This window comes from Lithobates pipiens, unplaced genomic scaffold (genome assembly GCF_037356315.1).
Source record: "Lithobates pipiens isolate NorthernLeopardFrog02 unplaced genomic scaffold, aLitPip1_a1.2 Scaffold_22, whole genome shotgun sequence".
NCBI classification, from domain to species: Eukaryota; Metazoa; Chordata; class Amphibia; order Anura; family Ranidae; genus Lithobates; species Lithobates pipiens.
The window spans coordinates 197844289-197862467 of NW_027507784.1; the positions used below are offsets into that span (position 1 = coordinate 197844289).

At 42.5% G+C, this 18179-nt stretch overlaps 1 protein-coding gene across 3 annotated transcripts in view; it reads left to right on the forward strand.

Annotated features, from left to right (window-relative positions):
• The window catches only part of KATNIP (katanin interacting protein), a 189438-nt gene that overhangs the window by 55497 nt on the left and 115762 nt on the right, over window positions 1-18179 (forward strand). For 2 of the 3 annotated variants that reach the window (XM_077448812.1, XM_077448813.1), the window contains exon 7: window positions 12446-12650. The exons of the other annotated variant lie outside the window; for it this stretch is intronic. In XM_077448812.1, the coding sequence (XP_077304938.1) occupies window positions 12446-12650 (205 nt within the window). The remainder of the gene's footprint in view (window positions 1-12445; window positions 12651-18179) is intronic. 3 annotated transcript variants of the gene reach the window in all.

Genomic DNA, 18179 nt, shown 5'->3' on the forward strand with positions numbered 1-18179 from the left:
TGTACGCGGCCTTAGTGTGATGCTAGTGTGTGTTCTTGATAAAATGAATAGCAGGTCTTTATGATTTTGCTTGCTAGAACTGAAATGCCATTGAGAAAGTAAATTTAAAAACAAATCAGGTTTGTTAATATACAGTATGCTTACTGTCACTCTTGACTTAAGAATATATATATTTATAATTTATATATATATTTTTTTTATATACTAACCATAAAATCCTTTTCTCTAGTAGTTTAATTTGAGGCAGGACTTAAATTCTTCTAAGAGTGAGTTAGCGCCCGCATCTAGGAGGTTGGGACACTACATAAAGTACAGAAGGCACTGCCCCACCTAATGGCTATATCCTGTATATACAGTACAAGTTACGGAGTAGCAAGCTCTGAGCAAAATATAGGAACGGAAGGGAACCCTTCAAAAATAACTGCTCAACTATGACAACAAGCCATCAAATTAAATAAAGATACCCACATGAGAGGAGTGAACTAATGAATGAACTAATCAAAACAAAATAAGATTTTACACAGTACAAAAAATATTTTCACCCAGTGTTTTTTGGGGGGAATATTGGACTCTGAATCCTTCTATGAATGGAGACAACCAAAAAGAGTCCTAAAAAGAGGAATGGGCATAACTAAAAAGCAAATATGTCATGGTAACCCTTAGGAATAATAGTGTAAACAAGACATTATGGGGCCTCCATAACCTTATGTCCAAATATGACATTCATTAAAGAGGAAGTAAACCCTGATTAGTTTACTTCCTCTTTCATTCTCTGCAAAGGCAAAGCATAATGGACTACTATGCATCGCATAGTAGTCCATTATGTGTCACTTACCTGACACAGGAGCCAGCGAAGTCGCCGCTGTCCCCTGTAGTCCGCTGCATCCATCTTCTTGGTGGGATCTCGCAGCTCCGCCGCTATCATTCGGCGAAGCCGCGATGACATCACTCCTGCGCATGCGCACGGGAGCTGACACGCGCGGCAGCTCCGTCTTTGAGAATGCCGCGTTCAGTGCGCCTGCGCGCCGCTGTCTACGGCACATGCGCCGTAGACAGCGGTGCCTGTTTTCGGGCAAATATCTCCTAAACCATATAGGTTTAGGAGATATTTCTTGGACCTACAGGTAAGCCTTAATCTAGGCTTACCTGTAGGTCAAAGTGGTTTGTAAGGGTTTACAACCACTTTAAGAAAGCCATGTCCACACATTAAAAACCTATTTAAAGTGGTTGTAAACTGAAATGGCTAAAATTGATCTAGCCTCCACGTGTTTGTTCATTAAGCAGTGCAGCGTGGTTTTTTTTTTTTTCCAATCCCTAAATACCTTCTTTTTTTTTTTTTTTTTACTCATTCGTGGTCACCTCTCTCTGCTCTGTATCTCCATCTAAAAGAGCCAAGTGGGAGGGTCCAAGACTCCCCTTATGTTTTAGGTAAACTGTATAGTCAGTGAATGAATCCTGGAGGAGAGGGGAGGGGTTGTGAGGAGAGCATAGGGGAGGGGCCATGAGATCATGTTCACACTACAGAGCTGAGAGGGAGGGAGGAGGGGGGAGCTGCAGAGACACAGATGTACAGGAGAGAAGCTAGATGACTGAGGCATGTATTCTGACCACATTCTCTTGTCTCAGCAGCCATGATAAATGTAGTCAGCTCACAGAGGGGAAGTCAAGACCAGGCAGAGTCAACCAGATACTGTAGGAGATACAAAGGGGCAAATGACTAGGCAAAAGCACTATGCTATTGCTTGTGCCTTAGCCACTTCCATACCGCAGAACGTCATATGACGTCCTGTGCTTTTTTTTTTTTTTTTTTCCCTTCACCATAAGAACAATCATAGCAGCTGTTCAGCCACTTGGTCATTCTTACAGATGGTGGCTGCCCTCCGGTGGCTCTACCAGCTCGCCTGTTCGAGATTGGCGGGCCGGAGGAGGAATGCGGCGAAAGTTAGTCATAGAGAAAACCAAGGGCCTGATGATCCCTGGCAGAAGTAAACATTGCCGTAGACTCGGCTGGAAAGCCCGAGATCATTAATTTTATTTATTTTTTATCTTAGGCTTTCCAGCCTGGTGGAGAAATGTGGGGTCTTATGGCCTTTCCATAAAGAGGACCTGTCAGGCACTATTCCTATTACAAGGGATGTTTACATTCCTTGTAATAGGAATAAAAGTGGTGATTTTTTTTTTTTTAAAGGGAAAGTATGAAAAGTAAAGCACCACTGTCCCTGCATGCTAGCACACAAAAGTGAACGCATACGTAGGTTGCATCAGCATATGTAGATGACGTTCAAATCATGAGAGGTATCACTGCAAACGTTAGAGCAAGAGCAATAGTTCTAGCCCAAGACCCCCTCTGTAACTCTAAACTGGTAACCTGTAAAAAAAAAAAGTAAAGTGTCTCCTATGGAGATTTTTAAGTACTGAAGTAGGCGCCATTCCACGAGTATGTGCAATTTTAAAGTGTGACATGTATCTGTTTACTCTGCATAACATCTGTCACATTATACAAAAAAATTAGGCTAACATTACTGTTTTATTTATTTTTTATTATTATTCATGAAAGTGTTTTTTTTTTTTTGTTGTTTTTTTTTTGTTTTTCTTACAAAGAAATGCTCTATGGAAGTGGTTAAAGGCACAGGAGCAAGATTTTTTTTTTTTTTTTGGGTGTAACAACCACTTTAGTGTGGACAGAAGGTTTAGGAAACCTCCTGCTGTCCTAGTAGAATGAGCAATGACGGGGAACAGAGGATTCCATCCCTTCAGTGATTAAGCCTGAAAAATTACCTGAATAATCAATTGGTAATAATCACTCTGGATGTTGTAGACCCCTAACGGAAACCATCTGTGATGACAAAGAATTAGTCTTTGCAAAAGAGTTTAAGGCCAACATATAGACCCTGATGGCCCTCATGTCATGTGCGTGCAAGGCAAGCAATGGAAAAAAGGATGGAAGTAATATGTCCTTATACATGAGGGCTGAGGCTTCCAAAACTACCTTGTTCCAATGAATGGTAAATAAGGGTGCCTTACAATACAACTTAAAAGTCCCCAACCAGGCTACCACAAAGGTCATGAGGGCAATTGGACTATCTCTGTACAGTAAGACAATAAAGTATACATATGTGACAGGAATACAATTGTGAAAGATAGTGTCTTGCGAAAGTATTCGGCCCCCTTGAACTTTTCAAACTTTTGCCACATTTCAGGCTTCAGACATAAAGATATAAAATTTTTATTTTTTGTGAAGAATCGCCAACAAGTGGGACACAATTGTGAAGTGGAACGAAATCTATTGGATTTTTTAAACTTTTTTAACTAATAAAAAAAATGAAAAGTGGGGCGTGCAAAATTATTCGGCCCCCTTGCGTTAATACTTTGTAGAGCCACCTTTTGCTGCGATTACAGCTGCAAGTCGCTTGGGGTATGTCTCTATCAGTTTTGCACATCGAGAGACTAAAATTCTTGCCCATTCTTCCTTGCAAAACAGCTCAAGCTCAGTGAGGTTGGATGGAGAGCGTTTGTGAACAGCAGTTTTCAGCTCTTTCCACAGATTCTCGATTGGATTCAGGTCTGGACTTTGACTTGGCCATTCTAACACCTGGATACGTTTATTTGTGAACCATTCCTTTGTAGATTTTGCTGTATGTTTGGGATCATTGTCTTGTTGGAAGATAAATCTCCGTCCCAGTTTCAGGTCTTTTGCAGACTCCAACAGGTTTTCATCCAGAATGGTCCTGTATTTGGCTGCATCCATCTTCCCCTCAATTTTAACCATCTTCCCTGTCCCTGCTGAAGAAAAGCAGGCCCAAACCATGATGCTGCCACCACCATGTTTGACAGTGGGGATGGTGTGTTGAGGGTGATGAGCTGTGTTGCTTTCACGCCAAACATATAGTTTTGCATTGTGGGCAAAAAGTTCGATTTTGGTTTCATCTGACCAGAGCACCTTCTTCCACATGTTTGGTGTGTCTCCCAGGTGGCTTGTGGCAAACTTTAGACGAGACTTTTTATGGATATCTTTGAGAAATGGCTTTCTTCTTGCTACTCTTCCATAAAGGCCAGATTTGTGCAGTGTACGACTGATTGTTGTCCTATGGACAGACTCTCCCACCTCAGCTGTAGTTCTCTGCAATTCATCCAGAGTGATCATGGGCCTCTTGGCTGCATCTCTGATCAGTCTTCTCCTTGTCTGAGCTGAAAGTTTAGAGGAACAGCCAGGTCTTGGTAGATTTGCAGTGGTCTGATACTCCTTCCATTTCAAAATGATCGCTTGCACAGTGCTCCTTGGGATGTTTAAAGCTTGGGAAATCTTTTTGTATCCAAATCCGCCTTTAAACTTCTCCACAACAGTATTACGGACCTGCCTGGTGTGTTCCTTGGTCTTCATGATGCTCTCTGCGCTTTCAACAGAACCCTGAGACTATCACAGAGCAGGTGTATTTATACAGAGACTTGATTACACACAGGTGGATTCTATTTATCACCATCAGTCATTTAGGACAACATTGGATCATTCAGAGATCCTCGCTGAACTTCTGGAGTGAGTTTGCGGCACTGAAAGTAAAGGGGCCGAATAATTTTGCGCGCACCACTTTTCAGTTATTTATTTGCTAAAAAAAGTTTAAAATATCCAATAGATTTCATTACACTTCACAATTGTGTCCCACTTGTTGGTGATTCTTCACAAAAAATAAAAATGTTATATCTTTATGTTTGAAGCCTGAAATGTGGCAAAAGGTTGAAAAGTTCAAGGGGGCCGAATACTTTTGCAAGGCACTGTATATAGAGAGATTTTATTAATACAAGATTAATGGTCAGTTACAAATAAAAACATAATTCATATATGTAACCAAAATAATTAACCCCGGAAGGGGGGGGATCACAGTGGGACAATTCATCACAAAAACAATTCGACTAGTTTCGTGGACAGTGACCGCTTTGACTCGGGGGAGGTAAAAAACACGATGGAAACAGCTCAAGCCAGCAAAAAGCCCAGACCCGGACGGCCTAACCGCAGTTTATTACAAAACTTTCATGGACACACTACAAAACCCCTTCCTTAAAGCCTTCAATTCGACCGCCACTTCTAGAACACTCCCCGTGGGGCTACTAGAAGCCCACATCGCCGTAATACCGAAACCAGATGAGTACCCCACCAATACTGGCAGTTACAGACCAATTTCATTATTGAACGTGGACATAAAAATTTTCTCCAAAATCTTGGCAAATAGATTGTTACCACTGATTCCAGACCTCATCTCCACGGACCAAGTAGGCTTTGTCCCTGGGCGCGAAGCTAGGGACAACACAATCAAGGCTCTCAATTTACACCATCTAATAACCCAGTCAGGCCAGAAGGGGTTCTTCTTATCCCTAGATGCAGAAAAGGCGTTTGACAAAGTGTCATGGGAGTACATGGAAGCAGTGCTACGAACACTAGGCCTTGGCCCTAGTATGCTAAACTTCATTCTCGCACTATACTCTAACTCTACAGCTAGGGTGAAAGTAAATAACACTCTGTCAAACGCCTTTACCATTCGCAATGGCACGAGACAAGGGTGCCCGCTATCCCCTATCCTCTTTATCTTAACGCTAGAACCCTTTCTTGAACAATTGAAAAATAACCAAAACATCAGAGGAATCCAAACACAGCATAAAGAATTTAAATACTCCGCTTTCGCGGATGACATTCTGCTTTTTCTGTCTGAACCCACAACCACTCTACCGAATCTCCTAGCCGAATTCCAATCCTTCCAATCATTATCCAACCTTAAAATTAATTTCTCGAAGTCTTATGCTCTCAACATTTCCCTTGCTCCGGACACGTTAAAGCAATGCAAAAATAATTTTCCATTTCACTGGAGATCTGACTACATAACATACCTCGGTATCCAAATCCCCCCCAAACTATCAGATCTGTATTCGAAGAACCATCTACCCCTTTTAAATAAGCTATTCTTAGATCTTCAGAGATGGAGCAAACCGCTATTTTCTTGGTTCGGCAGAGCGGCCATCCTTAAGATGAACGCCCTGCCGAGACTCCTTTATATTATGCAAGCTGTGCCTATTCATATCCCATCAGCCTTCTTTACGACATATAAAACTGTATGCTCCAAATTTCTTTGGAACGGCCGAAAACCCAGGATTAGCTTCCACTCTCTCACACGCCCCAAATATCTAGGAGGAATTGGCCTACCTGACATCTCCAATTACTGCTATGCGGTACACCTGTCCCGAATTGTCGATTGGAACTTACATTCTATCTCTAAAGATTGGGTCTCCCTAGAAGCATCCTTCTCATCTACCCCCCTAGCCTCCATTCCTTGGATTAACCCGCTACGAATCCCACTGGCCATAAAACAACACCCACTTATTGGCCCAACACTACAATACTTCCAACGTATATGCAAGCGAACAAGTATATCATCTATCCCTAGCCCATTAACGACGGTCAAATTAAACCCAGACTTTCCACCAGGAATGTCCACACACTTTTTAGCCCCAGACTGGACACCAGCACAAGCCCGTGCGTGTAACTTTTTCACCATGGGTAAAATTCAAGCCGCATCAGACATTGCAGCAAAATTGGAGAAGCCCTATCTCCCCCAATGGCCATACATTCAAATATCCCACTTCCTCCAATCATTAAACAAAGACCAAAATTGCTCCCGTGAACAAACACCCTTCGAAAAACTATGCTCCCAACAATCCCCACAACGTCATCAGATAGCCTACACGCATACCCTTCTCTTTGATCATATGAGCCCTAGCGACTATGCCGCATGTAAACGCTGGGAAGAGGACTTAAATTTCTCCCTGACTGACGATCAATGGGAAAAAATCTTCCTAACCACCCACAAGGGCACATTAAATGTTAGCTCACAAAAGAACAATTATAAAATACAAACCAGGTGGTACCACACACCAGCGAAATTAAGCAAAATATACCCAGCCACACAAGACAAATGCTGGAGATGCCTCTCCAGCACAGGAACATTCCTACACATTTGGTGGTCCTGCCCCCTGATAGTTACCTTCTGGACAGAAGTTTGTAAAATTACTACACAGGTTACTACATATGCCACTGAACCTTCCCCCGCTCAGTGTTTACTACACCATTCTCCCAGAACACATAACACCTATCACAAATCCTTAACCATGTTCATGCTAAACGCAGCCAAACAATGCATCCCGACCAAATGGAACTCTACCCAGGTACCCACAATCAAAGAATGGCTCTGCAGAGTTAATAAATCGGCAGAGATGGAAGAACTGATACACATTGCCCGTGACACACCATCGAAATTCAGCACAAAATTGGCCTGTTGGATCCACTTCAAATCCACCCCATCCTACGCTAACATCCTTTAAAGGCCCTTCTTGATCCCCGAACGAATAGCGTGAACAAATGAACTTCATTTAAGAACATAGAACATAGATCTCGATCCTGACAACATTGGTGGCTACTTAATCCAACCCCGGGAGGCAAGCTCACCTCCCCCCCCCCCCTTTTTCCCTTTCGTTTTCCTTTTTCTCCCCCACTTTCTTTATCCCTTTAGCTACCCTTTCCTACCCCCCCTGCCCCCTTTGTAGTGTCCCCCCTCTTCCAAACATATGATCCTCGTACACTATCCACCCATTAACCCCCCCAGCCACTACCCTCCATAGGATTCAAGTGTTTGCAATTACACCCACAAAATCTAAGACTCGGTCTACACCAACCCTTACAGAGCTATACTGACGATTTTCGAATAGCCATAGATAACATATCACCTATCAGGTATACCCGTACGGAGCCTTGGGCGTCAAACAGCCTTTTTAGAGCATACTTGAATGCATGCTCTTAGTCTCCGCCAGGAAAAGCTAGGCAAGCGATTCCTCATCCCTACCCTTTTATTGTGCCTTTACCCGAGTTGTAACTCTACGAAGTCACGCTTACACTTGGTTTGGGATACATAAAATATGGTAGATTGTGACTGACATTGTTGTGCTAAAACTGTTAGTTTTTCTTCCACAGTCTCTAGTTGTTTCAACATGGAAGAGAACTGTCTGTCTTTATTTTTACTCTTTTGTAACTGGTTAAAATTCAATAAAATTAAAAAAAAAAAAAAAAAACACGATGGACTGGAATCTGGATAAATTAATTAAGGCAAAAGGGTAGGTATAACATGGGCCTTCAGAGCCACAAGATGGTGGACCAGTGAAAAGATATTTGGTATGTGAATGGTATTGTGGAGCGTAAATGAAAAATCAAGCAGTGAAAAGAGTGTAATCAATTATGATGATAAAGTGAAGAAAGTGAAAATTGGGAAAAAAGTGTTCAAATAAGATGCAAACAATAAGTAGGTTAAAGAACGTAGGGGGATGAAAAAATGGGAAATATGTAGGGAAATGGATGTGGTGAAATGTTGGGAAGTGATAGGATGGGGGAGGGGAAAAAAAAGGGGGAACGGAAAGGGAGAGGGGAGTGGGGGTGACGATTTGTGGAAGTGAGGCTTGTGAAACAGGGCAGGGGACACTTAGAGGCAGGAAGGTGTGAAGGTATAGGTGGGGTGGGTTAGTTGGAAAACAGAACAGAAAAAAGAGAGAAAAGGGAAAGAGGAAAAAGAAAAGGAAGGGGAAAGGGGGAAAGGAAGAAAAATTGGTGGCAAGGGGTGAAGAGGGAGTGAGATCAAGTGATATTTAATGTAAGTGAAGGACACATCAAATACCTGGTAATTTAGATGTGAAAGGTTTAAGGTCCTGGGGAGGGCAGTCCAGCTGAAAGAAGGTATCAGCCTGCAGCCACAATATGTGATACTATAACCAGATGGCATAGGGTGGAGGCATAGGAGAACCTTACCACTCATGCCAGAGTCACCTATAAGGGGAAAAAGGAACAATACCAAAAGTTAGAGAGGCCAATGGCCAGTACCTTGGGATGACAGGTGCTGCAGCATGGCTGTAGTAAAATTGTTAATTTCCCAGGTGACTTACTGAGTGCTGGCTGGAGTATACAATCCCAGGCACCTCGGGTCCAGAGCATGGATAGACAGGCAAACTGCCTATTATTTATAGCTTCCAACCCAGCGACATTATACACATGCAGGTAGTCACCGGCGAGTTATGTCACAGGCTCAGAGCTCCCACATTGCGCACGCGCAAAAGAAATCACACGCACTAGCTCTATGGCCATGGGAGACGGATCCTGGCCAGTATCCGTGCAAGAGGAGAAGATGGTCCTGAGAATGGGACCAGCTTCTCCACCAGGAAGCCCACCAGGCCGTCGTGGAAAGACACACAGTTGGGGCATTGTAGAAGAGTTTTGAACCTGAATGTAGAAGGACGTCTTACCAAACTTTTACTAAGCTTTGAGTGCACGTGTTTGGGCATAGTCACTAGATTTCTGCTTTACAGTGTCAAAACCTTCCAGGGGAAGGAGTGTTAACATATTTGTAGAAGAATTGAAATCCTCTGTTACTCAATGAACTCTTGAAGAAATATTCATCCACGTAATCTGTAAGAAAAGCCTTAGTGGATGTGGATTAGGAAGCTACTTCTGACATGAAAATAGTGCTTACCTAGTTAAATCACGTTCAACTCTAATTTCTTGAGCATTCTGTGTTGCAATTTACCTTTTGGTTTGTTTTAGTTGGTATGAAGTAAAATATGAGCTGTACTAAATGAAAACCGGACTCTTTGTTACCAGGATTAAACTGATTATAGCAATTTATCTTCAAGTATAAATAGCTAGTCAATATGCAGTCCATACTGTAGATAAACAGTCTATGAGGCTGTAGGTACATAGGTTCGTTGCGCACACCAACATGCCAGGAAGCTCGGGAGGAATTTCAGACAAAAGATATATTTTTCATTGTACTGCTTAGGCACAGTTAACAAATGTAAGTTTTCCATATAAGATAGCAAACCTTTGCTTTTTGAGTTCAGATCCACATTCAGCGATAGAATACTAATGCATACACAAGGGGAGAACGAGCAGCGCCAATCTAATTGTAGCTGTAAACATAAAACGGGTTTAGTTAAAAGTAATGGGCTCACTAGAAAGTGGGGATATCAGGCACATCAGTAAAAGTCAGCCAAAGGGTTGCAAAGATCCAGGGTGGCATCAAGGAGGTACGATGTTATTGTACCTGGTCGCGCTGGTGGTTTTCGGTGTCCCGGGCTTGATGGAGGAGGTGCAGGAAGAAGGCGACAGCAGGAAGTCTCTGGTGGGAGGGGGCTGTTTGGAAGAATGATCAAACATTTCCATAGACGCACTCCTAAACCAAGGCAAACCATACTCATTGATCTTCGAATGCTGCGACCCACACAAGGCTATGCGCTATGTTAAAGAGGAAGTAAAACCTGATGGGTTTACTTCCTCCTTGTCTCCCTGCAAAAGTAAAGCATAATGGGCTACTATGCATCGCATAGTAGCCCATTACGTGTCACTTACCTGACACAGGAGCCAGCGATGTCACCAATGTCCCCTGTAGTACAGAGTGTCCATCTTCTTCCATCTGTCACTGCTCCGGCCACTCACAGCGCCGGAGCAGCGATGACGCCACTCCCGCACATGCGCACGGGAGCTGCCACTAAAGGTGTATCGCCGTTGGCAGCGGCATGCCCCGTAGACAGCAGTGCCTGTCTTTTAGTAAATATCTCCTAAACCGTGTAGGTTTAGGAGATATTTTTTGGACCTACAGGTAAGCCTTAATCTAGGCTTACCTGTAGGTCAAATTGGTTTGTAAGGGTTTACAACCACTTTAATGTTTGGCAGTTCTGCCTATATGCAATCCTTGTGAGCAGTTTTCTCCTCACCATTTGAATAATGCTTACCAGTCAGCCACTTTTCCCTTTCCATCGAGTCCTGGGAGACATACCACCATTCTCCGCTTACTGACGTGGGTGACTCATCTATGGTTACCGATGTGAGGGGGTGCATGCCTATGGGTCATTTTGCCATTTCTGTTTGCTAAGCAACCATACCCTACGATTGTACTCTGTCTCTATTCTCCCCGATGAAGGAATCAACCCTTTATTTCCGAAACATTTTGGGAATTGGTGGGTGAACCTTTATTTATCTTTGGTCCATATTTGCATGAGACTGACTGGGTTGGGCTTGGACCCTTAGTTCCAATGAAGGGATTTCTTACGGCATCTGATTTTGGACAATTTGCTGGCCAGTCAAGTTCCTCCACCCCAAACGTGCTTATCCCACACCATAATCCCCCACCCCCCACACCAAATGATTTGGACCAGTGCACAAACCAGGCCCATAAAGACATGGACGAGGAAGTTTTGGATGGAGGAACTTGACTGGCCTGCAGAGTCCTGCCCTCAACCCCCTTTTGGGTTGAATTAAAGCGGAGACTGCGAGCCAGACCTTTTCGTCCAATATCAGTGTCAAACATTCCCATAGATAGACTCCTAAACCTTGTGGACCGCTTTCCCAGAAGAGTTGAAACTGTTATAGCTGCAAAGGTTGGGCCAACTCAATATTGAACCCTACAGACCAAGACTGGGATGCCATTAAAGCTCATGTGTGTCCCAGGCAAGTGTCCCCATATTTTTGGTAATGCACTGTATTTCTGGATTTTTTTTTTTTTTTTTTACTAGTGGTGGTTGGCGATCGGCGACTTATTGGGGGACTGTGATATTGCAGTGGACTATGGGATACTAACTGACACTCTGTGGGAACCAGCGACACTAATACAGTGATCATTTCTAAAAATATGCACCGTCTCTGTACTAATGACAATGCCTGGGAAGGGTGATCAAAGAGTTAACTGTGTGCCTAGCCAGTGTTTTTGTGTACACAGTTTGCTGCTTTCACTAGGAGAAGAGATAATTTCTAGTCCCTGTTTTGCTTTGCAGAGACAGGATCTGTGAATTATCACAGCAGAAGGGGCCTGTCGGCAGCATGTGCATGCCCCCTGCAGGCAGAAGTGCAGAATAGCGTATATATACGTGATCCTGTCCACAGCTGCCTCTCTGTAGCGGTAAAAGTGCTATAGGGTGGTCAGCAAGTGGTTAATGGGTTGTACATATCCTGCACAGAGAGCTAGAGGTTGCCTGCGGCATACCACAGGAGGGGCGGATACAAGACCAGTCAACATGCACCAGGAGAGATCAACAGTAACCAGTCGTATTACAATAAGCTTCTGCACAGAGACAATATTTCTCACTGGATTACTGCACGCATCACAAGAAATACACAAAACAGACCAAGAATCAAGGAAGAATACACACGCCTTTTGTATTTAGACAATATTTGCTTATCCCAGAGTCATCTTTAAAGCTATTTAATACATACTTATTGTTACAGGAAGCATACAATTGTTTTGAAAAATGGTGATGAATATGAACAGCAGGTTTAAATCCGCTTACCTTTCCAGATCTCACAGCACACCTTACATTAGAATATAGGTACTGCAGCTGATGTCTAGCAATGGAAAATTGTTTTTTTCAGGCTTTAAGGGAAATCTTGGAGCAGAGTTTGTGCTTTAAACATGGCAACGGTGACAGCTCAGCTGATGAATATGACCATACTGAAGAAGTCCTTGAAGATGAAACGCATGCACTTTCCAAAAGTTTAACTGAATTAAGGCCGATATCTTTAGCTGTCAGCCAACAAAGACAGCCACCAGGAAACTTAGTTGTGCTTGAACTTAAAGGTAAGACTACATTTAGATGTACAAATGCATTTAATGGGAATAACAAATATGGGTAAAGTTCAAAATCTAAAAATACCTATTAGCTCCTGTGAGTCCTAAAGTAGAAAATTTTTCAAGACTTTATACCAGTTTTGGCTATAGTAGGAAAGCTGTAGTATAGGCTGTATATTAAAGGATTGTATTGCTCTTTTTTTTCTGGCCTTGTGACAGCCTTTAGCAGGACAGAGGCTGACGAGAAATTCTAAATTTTGCAGTAGTCACCAGAACTGGAGTAGATGGAAAAATATCCCCCTGGGGACACATGTGCTAGTGACAACAGCACATAATGTATAACATTGTTTGCAGAAAGAGAAGTGTTCCTATTGTGGTTGTATTCTTTAATTACAAAAAAATGGAAAATCGTCTTGCTCCCTTTAACACAATAAACACGATAAAGTATAATAATGGGTGGAATGAAAATAAGAGATATAGATATATATATATATATATATATATATATATATATATATATATATATATATATATATATATATATATATATATATATATATATATATATATACACTACCGTTCAAAAGTTTGGGGTCACCCAAACAATTTTGTGTTTTCCATGAAAAGTCACACTTATTCACCACCATACGTTGTGAAATGAATAGAAAATAGAGTCAAGACATTGACAAGGTTAGAAATAATGATTTGTATTTGAAATAACATTGTTTTTACATCAAACTTTGCTTTCGTCAAAGAATCCTCCTTTTGCAGCAATTACAGCATTGCACACCTTTGGCATTCTAGCTGTTAATTTATTGAGGTAAGCTGGAGAAATTGCACCCCACGCTTCTAGAAGCAGCTCCCACAAGTTGGATTGGTTGGATGGGCACTTCTGGCGTACCATACGGTCAAGCTGCTCCCACAACAGCTCAATGGGGTTCAGATCTGGTGACTGTGCTGGCCACTCCATTACCGATAGAATACCAGCTGCCTGCTTCTGCTGTAAATAGTTCTTGCACAATTTGGAGGTGTGTTTAGGGTCATTGTCCTGTTGTAGGATGAAATTGGCTCCAATCAAGCGCTGTCCACTGGGTATGGCATGGCGTTGCAAAATGGAGTGATAGCCTTCCTTATTCAGAATCCCTTTTACCCTGTACAAAGCTCCCACCTTACCAGCACCAAAGCAACCCCAGACCATCACATTACCTCCACCATGCTTAACAGATGGCGTCAGGCATTCTTCCAGCATCTTTTCATTTGTTTTGCGTCTCACAAACATTCTTCTTTGTGATCCAAACACCTCAAACTTGGATTCATCCGTCCACAACACTTTTTTCCAGTCTTCCTCTGTCCAATGTCTGTGTTCTTTTGCCCATCTTAATCTTTTTCTTTTATTGGCCAGTCTCAGATATGGCTTTTTCTTTGCCACTCTGCCCTGAAGCCCAAAATCCCGCAGCCGCCTCTTCACTGTAGATGTTGACACTGGTGTTTTGCGGGTACTATTTAATGAAGATGCCAGTTGGGGACCTGTGAGACGTCTGTTTCTCAAACTAGAGACTCTAATGTGCTTATCTTCTTGCTCAGTTGTGCAACGCGGCCTCCCACTTCTTTTTCTACTCTGGTTAGAGCCTGTTTGTGCTGTCCTCTGAAGGGAGTAGTACACACCGTTGTAGGAAATCTTCAATTTCTTTGCAATTTCTCGCATGGAATAGCCTTCATTTCTAAGAACAAGAATAGACTGTCGAGTTTCAGATGAAAGTTCTCTTTTTCTGGCCATTTTGAGCGTTTAATTGACCCCACAAATGTGATGCTCCAGAAACTCAATCTGCTCACAGGAAGGTCAGTTTTGTAGCTTCTGGAAGGAGCTAGACTGCTTTTAGATGTGTGAACATGATTGCACAAGGGTTTGATAATCATCAATTAGCCTTCTGAGCCAATGAGCAAACACATTGTACCATTAGAACACTGGAGTGATAGTTGCTGGAAATGGGCCTCTATACACCTATGTAGATATTGCACCAAAAACTAGACATTTGCAGTTAGAATAGTCATTTACCACATTAGCAATGTATAGAGTATATTTGTTTAAAGTTAGGACTAGTTTAAAGTTAGCTTCATTGAAAAGTACAGTGCTTTTCCTTCAAAAATAAGGACATTTCAATGTGACCCCAAACTTTTGAACGGTAGTGTGTGTGTGTATATATATATATATATATATATATATATATATATATATATATATATATATATATATATATATATATATATATATATTAGTGCACCCCTTTTTGAAAAGTAACATTTTATTCCAAATCTCAATGAATACAAGAACAATTTCCAAACTTTTGACAAAATGTAGTTTTCAAGAACATTTTTTTTTTTTTTTAGCTCAATTAGGTAATTAAGGTAATAATATAACTTAGATTACAAAATCTTCAGTTTTGCTCAAATTAGTTAATGCAACAATAAGTACACCCCACAAAAAAAAAAATACTACCTCATCTAGTATTTTGTATGACCTCCCTAATTTGTAATGACCACACCAAGTCTTCTAGGCATTGAATGAACAAGTTGACGACATATTGCAACACCTATCTTTTTCCATTCTTCCAGAACGACCTTTTAGAGCCTGGATGCTGGCTGGGGAGTGATGCTTAACTTGTCTACTTGAATTCCCTATAGGTGTTCTATTGGTTTCAGATCAGGAGACATACTTGGCCACTAAATCACTTTCACCCTGTTCTACTTCAGAAATGCAACAATGGTCTTAGATGTGTGTTTTAGATCATTGTCGTGTTGAAAAAGTGCATGACGACCAAGGGCACAGAGTGATGGTAGCATCTTCTCTTTCAATTGAGAGCAGTAAATCTGTGAATTCATGATATCATCAATGAAATGCAGCTCCCTGACACCAGCAGCACTCAGGCAGCCTCACAGGAGGACACTGCCACCACCATGTTTCACTGTAGGCATGATGCAGTTTTCTTTGTACTCCTCGTGTTCTCAATGCCATACAGTTTTGAAGCCATCAGTTCCAAAAAACATTTATCTTGGTCTCATCACTACAGAGTCCCAGAAGTCGTCTGGGCCCTGGCAAATTCATGCATGTCATTGCTCTGCAGTGTACGCCCTATTGTGTCACAGGAAACAATCACCCCAGTTTCCCTGCTAACTGCAGTGAACTCGCATGATGATTTTCTTCAACCCTTCTCATGAGTTCTGTTGAGATGTTAACTTCCATGGACAGCCTGGACCTCTCTGTGAGATGGTTGCAGGTTCCATGTTTGTAAAATGTTTATATCACTTTTCTACAGTATTCTGACTGATAAGTAAAGCTTTGCTGATCTTCTTGTAGCCTTCATCTTTCTTGTGTAGTGCGGTCCCCCCGATTTTTCCCAGAGCCTGATGGTGACTCCCGGGGCTAGGGAGGGCTGACATATATTCTCAGGGTGCTGGTTTGTGGGCATGGTAGGTGATGACCAAGGAAGAACATTGGGCGCCAGTCACTTTTATGCTTTAACCACTTCAGCCCCGGAAGAATTTACCCCCTTTCTGACGACAAGAGCACTTTTTGCGATTCAGCACTGCGTTGCTTTAAGTGACAATTGCACGGTCTTGCGATGTGGCTATAAAAAAACAAAATCAACGTCTTTTTTTCCCACAAATAGAGCTTTTTTTTGGTGGCATTTGATCACCCCGGCGGTTTTTATTTTTTTGTGCTATAGTTTAGGCGGATATGTATTCGTCTACATATTTTTGGTAAAAAAAAATCGCAATAAGCGTTTGATTGGTTTGCGCAAAAGTTATAGCGTTTACAAAATAGTGGATAGTTTTATGGCATTTTTATTAAAATTATATATACATTTTTTTACTAGTAATGACGGCAATCAGTGATTTTTATCGTGACTGCTACATTATGGCGGACACATTTTTGGGACCATTGTCATTTATACAGCAATCAGTGCTATACAAATGCACTGATTCCTGTGTAATTGACACTGGCAGTGAAGGGGTTGACCACTAGGGGACATTGTAGGGGTTAAGTATGCCCTGGGGAGTGATTCTAACTGTGGGGGGGCGTGGCTATGTGTGACACGTCACTGATCTCTGCTCCCGATCACAGGGGGCAGAGATCAGTGACACTGTCACTAGGCAGAACAGGGAGATGCTTGTAGGGCTAAAACGATTAATCGATATTATCAATAATAAAAATCGTTGTCAACGATTTTCATTATCGATTTGTTGGTCCGCACCATGCGATCTGCGGAGCGGGCCGCGGCCTTAGGAAAGGCCGCTAGCTTCGGCCTAGCTCCGGAGCTGGCGGCCATCTTGGTACACCCGGCGGCGGCGAGCTGCGCGCTGACGTCACCCCCAGCGCGGCGTTCAGCCTGTGTCAGCCCAAGTGAAGGAATTCTGGAGGAGTCACGCTGGATGCCTTGCCTGCCCTCATTCAAAACTTCTTTTATGCAGGTACCATTACATTTATTACCTAATCTAACCTAATAACTAACTACTATCTATTAGCTAGTAGTTAGTTATTATCTAATCATATCTATGCCTTTCCACTTGCTTGGCACAGCCACATTGCTGATTTAAATAAAAAGGTACAACACTATCTCCCCCCCCCCCCCCCCCCAATAAAATGCAGCTTATGACAAGCATAAAAACATAGCATATCACTGACGATTTGCGCCAATAGACATCCCGGGACTCATCACTGAAGGGGGTGAGAAAACCCGAGACACTGGAGGGGGGGGGGGGGGGGGGGGAGCACTGAGAGGAGGTGGGGCAGTGACACCATGTGAGAGGGGAGGAATGTGTCATCTATACTGGGGGGGACACGTGTGTGTGTGTGTGTGTGTGTGTGTGTGTGTGTGTGTGTATATATATATATATATTTCTCCCCTTTTTTCAGTTTTTTTTTTGTTTGTTTTTTATCCGATTAATCGAAAAAATAATCGGCCGACTAATCGATTATGAAAATAATGGTTAGTTGCAGCCCTAGATGCTTGTTTACATTAGCATCTCCCTGTTCTTCCTCTCCTTGAGATGATCGTGGGTATCCCCGTGGCAATCGAGTCAGCGGGACACCCGACTCGCGTAGTTTGGCGCGGGGGCAACATACATCTGCCGACGTATATCGGCGCGAGGCGGTCAGCAAGCGGTTAAACAAAGTAAAGTTTATTTCTTGAACAGGATGTGGGAGAGAGGGGATTGGGCACAGGACCCTTAATAATGGTCATCATCAACAGGTCAGATCGACAGAATCCTTAGACAAAAATAGGTGAGATAAGGTAGAGAGCAGTACAGGAAAAATAGCCTTTAAGTAGAACCAGCACATCTGTACTTTGTAGGACAGGCTGTCTCCTCTAGTAACTGAACTTTACTCACAGATTCATGCACAGATTCTGTCTTGGATGAGTTCTCTCTTGAAGTCCTCAGATCCTCTTCATAGCCTCCAGCTCATGAAGCGGCACCTCTGGTGCTTCCACAGAACTCCATCCCTCTAGAATAGTTTCCAGATCTTTGGCAGGCTTT